This window comes from Quercus lobata, chromosome 12 (assembly GCF_001633185.2).
Source record: "Quercus lobata isolate SW786 chromosome 12, ValleyOak3.0 Primary Assembly, whole genome shotgun sequence".
Lineage (NCBI taxonomy): Eukaryota > Viridiplantae > Streptophyta > Magnoliopsida > Fagales > Fagaceae > Quercus > Quercus lobata.
The window spans coordinates 42,510,120-42,519,027 of NC_044915.1; the positions used below are offsets into that span (position 1 = coordinate 42,510,120).

The 8,908-nt window shown below is 33.3% G+C and overlaps 1 protein-coding gene across 1 annotated transcript; it reads right to left on the reverse strand.

Annotated features, from left to right (window-relative positions):
- Positions 1-3,928: 3,928 nt before the first annotated feature.
- Positions 3,929-6,416, reverse strand: LOC115972003 (histone H2A variant 1). Its single transcript, XM_031092139.1, has 3 exons — positions 6,261-6,416; positions 5,659-5,791; positions 3,929-4,681 (listed from the first exon to the last, which is right to left on the reverse strand). Exons 2-3 carry the CDS (start codon positions 5,782-5,784, stop codon positions 4,385-4,387), a joined length of 423 nt encoding a protein of 140 aa, XP_030947999.1. The 5' UTR covers positions 5,785-5,791; positions 6,261-6,416; the 3' UTR covers positions 3,929-4,384.
- Between the last annotated feature and the right edge of the window lie 2,492 nt (positions 6,417-8,908).

Consider the following 8,908-nt stretch of genomic DNA (forward strand, 5'->3'; position numbering starts at 1 on the left):
GGGGAGAAGGAAATCAATTGCTATCTTAACCTAATAATAAAGAGTAAGCATCACAAAGAAAATGCTATGGTTCAAATTATGACAAAGTTTAGCTATAAAATTGATTGTATACTCAATAAAATAGATATTACTACATATTTTGAAAATATAACCGTTGAATTGCATATTCCTTATACTCTTAATATACATGTCAAATTTTGTGTCAATAGGATGTTATTTACTATATGATTTATAAGCTTATATTTTGTGTATAATTTTAAACTATAAAAACTTGCAATTTAAACAATTTATTGATAACATAGCTATTGATATTTAATTTTCCAGAAATTTTGCAAGTATAGAGAATATAAGAAGAAGATGTAATACAATGATAGATTTATCAAAATTCACCTTCAATAAAAAAGATATTGAGTAAAGTTGTATCCTTAGCCTACAACCAATTTTGTAGTTAAACTTTATTCTTCAAATTATATCTTATCTATTAATACATATATATAATCAATTGCTATTTTAACCTAATAATAAAGAGTAAGTATTATGAAGCGAATGCTATAGTCCAAATTATATCTCCGATAAAAAAAACTTATATCTCATATATATATATATATATACACACACACTCACCTCAAATATGATATATTATCAAATTATAGTGGTTAAGATTTCAAACAAAAGTTAGGTACCATTCTTCAAATGTTGTACCTCAAATTCTTCAATTAGATTTAATCATATGGATTGTGTTGATTAATATTATCTTTTCCAAAGTCAATAAAATTGATGCATTGAAAAATGCCACCACATTGTTAAATTTAATTGGGTAAGCTAAGGTGTAACATCTAATAAACTATACTTAAGTTTTACCCCAAGATTTTTTCTTGCTCTACGCTTTTGTGAGAGTTACTCTTGGGTAGATTCAGTATATTAGAGTTTGCTCCTTTTTAGAGTCTTTATGTCATTATTGTACTCTATATTTTCTTCTTAGCTGTCACTCATGGGTGTAGACAAAATGCAAAATCACATAAATTATTTGTTTTTTGTGTATTTTCTTGTTAATTTATTTTTATCTTTATTGACCAAATGATATGAGGGTGATATTGCACAACTTAATAATACAATGAATATTAGCTACCTCCTCAAGAAGGGAAAAGCACTCGAATGAGTGTAAACATGAAAATCAACTACGTTAGTTGTAATTCAAATGACACCTCTAAGAAGGATAATAAGATTGAAAGTGAAATTATAATAAGATTCAATGTTTATATAAATTATCAATTAAAATGAATAAAAAATATGAAGAGTTCATTCAAAACTCTTTTTTTTTTTTTTTTTTTTTTTTTGATAGGTCAAAACTCATTTTTTTAATTAAACATATATGTCAACTTTTATTTTTTAAGAATCAATTAAACATGTCACCTCAAGTGGTGCACTACATATATGTCAACTTTTAAGCTGTTTAAATGGTGCACTACATATTCTAGCATAGACCTCTTTTTTTCTTTTTTCTTTTTTTTTTCTCTTTTTATTTTATTTTATTTTGATAGGTAGCATAGCCCTATTAACTATTAAGTAATTCTTTCTTAGATAGGAAACTTATTTTACTATAAAACTTTTTTTATGTGGGAAAATTTTAAAATAAGGACTCCAGCTAATCGGTAAATCCCCTCTTTCTTTTTTCCTCCAATGAATTCTTTACCTAGCACCCAGAAAAATGCAAAAAATATAAATAAAACAATAAAACAAAAACCATTGGATCCAACGTTACACTTAATACCCTAACAAATTATCATCTAAGCTTGCAATTAAAATAGGGGAATGCTATGTGTAGGGGCCAGTTAATCAGGAGGTACTGTTAAAGCTGTGCCAGCTAGGCCTATGGCCCGATCTGAGGACATTAGACCATCCGAGTAGGCCCAGATAAGATTATAAGGAGAACGGAGTAAAGAGAAGAGTAGAGATAATATGAGATAAGTCTAACGAGTGTCCGAGGATGAAAGCCATCTCAGCAAAAATTGTCCGAGGTCAGTAAGAGTGCCATATCATCATGGACTTTCTTCGAAATTACATCACCACTAAGAGTTAGACGTTGGACAAGGGATAAGAAAGGAGAAGGGCAACAAATATCTTCAAAAAATTGCTACCTCCGCATTAAATGACTCCCAACCAACTCTCTGGCCGTATTAATGTGAAAGTGATGCTTGAACAGTGATCAAGAAGCCTTAAAGCTGCTAGTTAATGGACTGCAAACTCTTGTATAATAGAATAGATCTAATTCTTTTATCCACGCTCTACAAATTTATTGTTTGAGCCGCTTGGGCTAGAATCCAATCCTATATTGCGTCCAATCCAATTTCAGTCCTTACACTATGCTTACAACATTTTCACAACAAATTATAGTTGATAAGTTGTTATTAATTCTAATTTAAATCTACAACTTAAATTATTTTTTTGTTCACCCATAACAACCAATAACAAACTACCACTTAAGATTTGTTGTGAAAGTATTATAAAAATTTTTATGGACATAGAATTTCTTATGAAAATATGATCAAATCAGTTGTATATATATTGTTCAGCTTTTATAGACAGTATAGTGATGATTATCAAAAAAAAGTTTCATTCTGTTGTTAACAAATATATTTAAGTAAAAGCCAAAATTAGCAACCTGCGGTAGCCATGTGATGTCAAGTTACGTAACCCTGTTCACGAGCTTAGCCAAAACAAATACTATAAATTTTTGAAATTGCGTAATTAAGCAGCTTGTTTTGTACCATTTCTTGGCCTGCAACGGCTTATTAGCTATTTAAATACTCTTGAATTCTTGAATTTTTCTTTGGCAATAAGCAGCTTCTATAACAATTTTGTCATTTTCAACTTCGTCAGCATTTTTCTGACGTATCATGTTCATGTTAATGCAACGCATTTTTTTTTTTTCCTAACCACACAATTGGTCATAATTGGCCTCCCCATCCCCATGTCTTTTTGTGAATGCAAGAACTTCCGATAATATCAGTCCAAGACTGAAGTAGCTAAAATGCCTTCTCAAATTATGTATTTTCTACACCTATCGCAGTCCTAGTTTGAATTTGGATTTGTCATTTGAGACTGACCTCTCTGTTAATTAATTGTTGTATCCAACTTATGTGTAGTTTTTCATCGAATTAGACATGAACATGCCTCTATGGTAACGTTTTCTGAATAGAAAACATTCACCAAAAGAATAGAATACATTAATCTTATACAATACTCATCACACATGCACGTAGAACCAGCATATGTGAACTCCACGAGTGTGAAAGAAATGATTTTTATATATACACTTGCTATAATAAGATACCCCCTTATCCCATTCTTACAATAACGGATAGAAACCGAACCTTTGTTATAATATAATAATGAAACAAGACAATTAACCTATTGGTTTTACACCAAAACACCTTAGGTCACCAACATTCTTGCTGTTTTCTTAAGCTAGAAAAATATAACACAAACCAGAAACAAAGATTAATTACACGAAGCCATAACAAAAAATGGAGCAAAAACCAAAGAGTGGGAGCTAATTAATATGATGTACAGATTCAGAGGTTAATTTACATTTCACCCAATAAGACTTGGACAAGCACATATCAAATCGAGACTGAATCAAACCCAAATGATTATAGCCCCAGGATTTCTAAATTAGGCCGATTCGGCCCAAATGATAGCCCAAGGAAACGTTGAAGCATCTTTTGTGTTTGTTTCTTAGAATGGGCTGCATACAACACTGTAAGCCCCAAAAGTGTGAAACCCACCTATAAAAAGTGGCCCACTATGAACGTAAGAGAATTACTGCTGTGAGCATGCCTTTGTATGTGAGAGAAAGAACCCTGCATGTAAAAGCAAAATTGCATGTTTATAAATTCATTACAGTCAGACATTTGCTCACTGAAGAGGAAAAGCAATAAATGGTTACATTCAAACTCAAACAAGAATAACAAGTTAAATGGAAAGAGAAGTCTGAAAACAATCTAAGAGTGTGACATTTGTTGTCTTCATAGAAAATGCTACAACACCAGCAATCCCATCCCATCACAGGTCAATCCATTAAACAACATAAGCATCATATTACATGCAGAAGTTTTGAGAATCATAGATAATGGTTAAAGGTGGTTAGGAAACCACATTTAAATCCATTCAAGAAACGCCAGTCCTACTCTAGAGTCTAAACGAACATAACAGTTTGAAGAAGGCACAATAGATTACCCAATATATACTAAGTACTAACCTAGCCCATCTAAACAATCTTCTACAAACTGAAACAAAGTCCACAGCACCATTACTAAAATGGGTCACAAACTAAACACACTGTCCTAAAGTTAACAGCCATTTCAAACCAGACACAAACAGCTTAATCTTTAGAGGTTTTGTTGATGAGGGACTTGTGAATGTGAGGGATCACTCCACCTCCAGCAATGGTTCCCTTAATCAGGGTGTCAAGCTCCTCATCTCCTCTAATAGCCAGCTGCAGATGCCTTGGTGTGATTCTCTTCACCTTCAGATCTTTGCTTGCATTTCCTGCCAGCTCAAGCACCTCTGCAGTCAGGTACTCAAGAATTGAAGCCAAGTAAACTGCAGCCGTGGCCCCAACTCTCCCATTAGCAGAAATCCTTGTTTTCAAGTGCCTGTGAATACGACCCACAGGAAACTACTCCCCCATGCAACAACATGACATATAAGATAAATTCAGAATCATAAACCAGGCGAAAAAATAGAAGGAAAACAAGTGCTGTCACAAACATAATTCAATTACAACAATCAAAGCCTCAGTCCCAAAATTCAGTCGATTATGAATCTGCAACAAACTAGTTAAGATCAACCACGTGTATTACGAGGGCACACCAATGTTTATCTATAATAAATCTGTTAATTTATTATAGAAAAATACTTTTCGCATATCAAGATGCAAGAACAAGATCATATGTGTTATATCATCTCAGCTCCTCCTACAACTTGAGGTAAGTCTCAAAGACAACTTTTTTGGTAGCAATCAAATCTTCCACCAAGCAGAATAATCATGAATGGGCTAAGAAAACTAGTACAAACAGCATCAAAATCATAGTTCTCACCAACTTTACTGCAACCCAAACTATGTTCCTATTGCTAACATTGAGGAGCTAGTACAAAGTTTTAAAGCATAATAATTGAAGCAGGAAAAAAATCATTATCACCTTCACTATGCCCAACAAAATCAATAATTATGTGACAACCTAGCCAATTATCATCATCAAAATTAACTTTTAGTCACAGTAAGTTGAATTAGCATTTCAATCCAATTAAACCAAACACAAATTAACCATACTTCAAAAAACCAAGTACTATCATCAACCTCAGTTAATTGGGACCCAGTTCCAAAAACAAGCATGTATTCAAAATTAAAAATTCTTCACACCAAAAGACAAACACATAAGTTGCTTTTGAGACTTTCATAATTCATTTTTATTAAAACACACATGACAGCTCACCTACTCTCTTTACAAAAGCCGACAAGTTTTTATGAATAATTAACAACTTTAGGTAACAAACGATATACTGTCACATCATCTAAAATTTTAAATTCATAAAATTAATATAAAGAGATTGCATATAAAAGTGAAAAAAGGAAGTACGGGGGTGTTTGGCAACCTGAATACCGGCACGGGAGGACTTGGAAACGGGCCTTTTCTTATCCTTATCCTTGTCCTTGTCCTTGTCCTTGTTAGCTGCTGTTGTCTTGGCTGCCAAAAGCCCCTTTCCACCTTTTCCCGCCATTTCTCACCTATCCAAATTTCAAACCCAAAAAACCCATTTGATAAATTGAGATTAAAAATTCAAATTAATATAACCATATCAGAAACACAGCAATATACAACCAAAATTATAACCAATACAGACAACAAAAACCAAATTACGAGTTACGAGTAAAGAACTTTCAAATTTTCAATTTTTTTTAGGTTAAAAATATAAATGGAGAGAAAATTGTGACCAGAAATTTGAGTAAAGAAAAACCCAGATCAGATCTGGTTTGTAACTTTTGGGGTAAAACAGATCTGGGTAAATTTTCTCGAACAAAAATTAACTTTGTTACAACAATAACTGAAACATAACCTGAAAAATTAAAACACACACATGAAGCATAATACACAAATTTAGGTTAATTGCTCAAAGAGCAGCTTTGCTTTTAAAACCCACGAACAAAATGAAAGGAGAAAAACAACTAAAAGTGATAAAAAGGTTTAGAGAGAGACCTGAGAGCGTTTGAGAGAAGGAAGAGAAGGAGGGAACAGTGGAGAAGGGAAAGAAAATGAAATGAGAGGAAAGAACTTGTGTGGGTTTTTAATTTTTAAGCTCTGAATTGAATTGAATTGAATTGGGGTCAGAGCAAAAATGGGCGGGTTTGTTTTGGGTGGGAAAATGAAAAGTGAAAAACCCAATTTTTTGGATTTCAAATTACTTTTTTCCCACACTTTCTTTGTTTTAAGTTTTAACCCTTTGGACAGTCACGTGAATATAGAGTACAGGAAGTAGACTCGTGGGTCTGGGTCTTGGCCCAATAACTATGTATTTTTAACAATCTTGGTTTAGGTCCGAGTCTCGGACTGGACCGGACCGAACAGTAGGTTCTTTTCGGTGCTTGAGGTTGAGGGTAAGGCGGGATGGGATGGGATGCTGGTCGTTGAGTATGTTATATGCAAGTTATAAATATAAATGTTGTATAAATTCCTTAAAAAACCAAGTAAACTGGGTCTGTTTTGAGAGGGAGTGATCAATGGTGACAAGAAGATAATAATGATAGGGCCTTGTGCTGAATTTGCTTCAATTCTTGATGATTGCAACAATTCATGAACCAATCCCAGCATTGAAGATGCTCCCTTGCTTTAAGGAGGCAAATGCTTGTACGGATGTGTTAGCTATGAAAGAACTCGTCTTTAGTATGATTTTGTTACTCTGGACACTCCGTTTGTGGAGATTGCCCAGCTTTTGCTTAGGAACTTGTACGTTACATCATAAAGGCATGGAAGAATGCATATGTGATTGAATATAGACCCTAGACATGGAATGGCTGTAAGCAAAGGAAGAGGAAGCGTTGGCAAAAATATCCTATTCTTGGTTCATGCTAAAGGCGTGATTGCCTTTGGAAGGAAGTAAGATATGCACCTGACATAGTACTCAAGCACTCACAAGAAGGGAGATAGTGACTTTCTAAGATTATCAGCTATAAAGACACCCTTTATTAGTTGAATGCATGTTGGACCACTTCAAAGACACGTGTATCAGTTACAGGACTCCTGATGTCCTTCTCAATGTCTAGGGGCTATTTTCCAAACAGTGGCAAAGTCACCTACCCACGGGCCCTAGTGCCACATTGGTGCAATCTCTATCATCTAATCAACAAATAATGTCACAAATGTGAAAATGTCAAAAATAAAGAAATGATGACTTGACACCTGCCTTTGTAATCAACCATATTCCTCAGATTATAAGAGGAACATGTAACTGTATTTTGGGGTAAGAGCCCAAGTAGATATTTGGAGAATAAAGTAGAAAGTTGATAATATAAGAAGATAGGAAACAATGTCTCTCTTTAAGGAAGAACATCCTTATTGTATAAGAGTAACCTCTTTTCCTCACATAATACAAATCTGAGCAAAACAAGAACATTCCATTATTGCTCAAACCGTGGTTTTTCATCCCTTTCCTAGGGTTTTCCACGTATATCTTGTGTCCCTTTTTACATTCTTACTATCATTTTCTTCTTCTCTAACATGTGTCATGTTAAAGCTAGAATCATTGTCGCTTAGAAGCTTTTTCATGTAGATGTACTGTTAGATAACTTATTTTATTCGTCTATATCAGCTCAAATCTAACTTGCACATACAAGACTCTTCGAGGCTATTTTGTATCAAACTATGTTCTAATCTAGCAACCTTGATTGTTGGTTAGTTTTTGTTTGGTTATTAATCTCTATTTACAAAACAAAAACAAAAACAAAAAAACAAAAAAAAAAAACAAAAAACAAACAAAACAAAAAAAAAAAAAAAAAAAAAAGATAATTTCATAACACATATTCCAATGTGTCATGTATGCCAAACAATAAACATAATTTGTCCAAACACAAAATTATGTATAATACTTCCAGTATTGACAGTACTCCTATGATATCCTATAGTTTGAGCTTGCGACTCCTATGAGAACAGCAAACAAAGTAGAATAAATAAAGTAACTTATATATTAATTATAGTAATTGTAATTTCATAAAAAAAAAAAATATATATATATATATTCTACTTCTACTTCTACTATCTACCCTTTTTTTAAGGACTTCTACTATCTACTAACTACATAAGAAGTGTAAATATGCTCATGTACAGTACTTTGATTTAGTCAAGCATCGTCTCTTTTGGGAGCAAAAATTAGTGTGTTTTTTGTGAGGAAAAGCAAAAATTGTTTCTACTTGCATGGGCATGGACATGGACACGGGCAGCGGAAAAGATTTTCATTAGTTACATTCTTTACCTTTCTTTCCATAGATTTCCTCTCTCTCTCTCTCTCTCTCTCTCTCTCTCTCTCTCTCTCTCTCTCTCTCAAATCAAAATATTTCTTGACCTTTCTCTCATTTTCTTAGTCTCTCTCTCTCTCTCTCTCTACAAAAAGAGCAATATATCTTGCATTGCGAGAGCAATTTGAACCAGAGATTGACTTCACAAGCTTTCTCACCCCTTTCTCTATTGACTTGAAAAGCTTATCCGGTAACTATCATAATCAATTTTTTCTCTGATTGTTTGATCATGTAGTCTCTTAGGTTGTGTTGGATTTTGATAATAATTGGTTTGCTTTTTTATGTGTATGGTGATGATTTTTTCTTTCTTTTAGTGGACAGTTTAACTTGGGGTCT

Coding starts and splice junctions, on each gene's coding strand:
- LOC115972003 (XM_031092139.1), bottom strand. CDS start 5,784: ATGGCGGGAAAAGGTGGAAAGGGGCTTTTGGCAGCCAAGACAACAGCA. Junction 4,682..5,658: donor CCTCCCGTGCCGGTATTCAG/GTTGCCAAACAC, acceptor ATGGGGGAGTAG/TTTCCTGTGGGTCGTATTCA.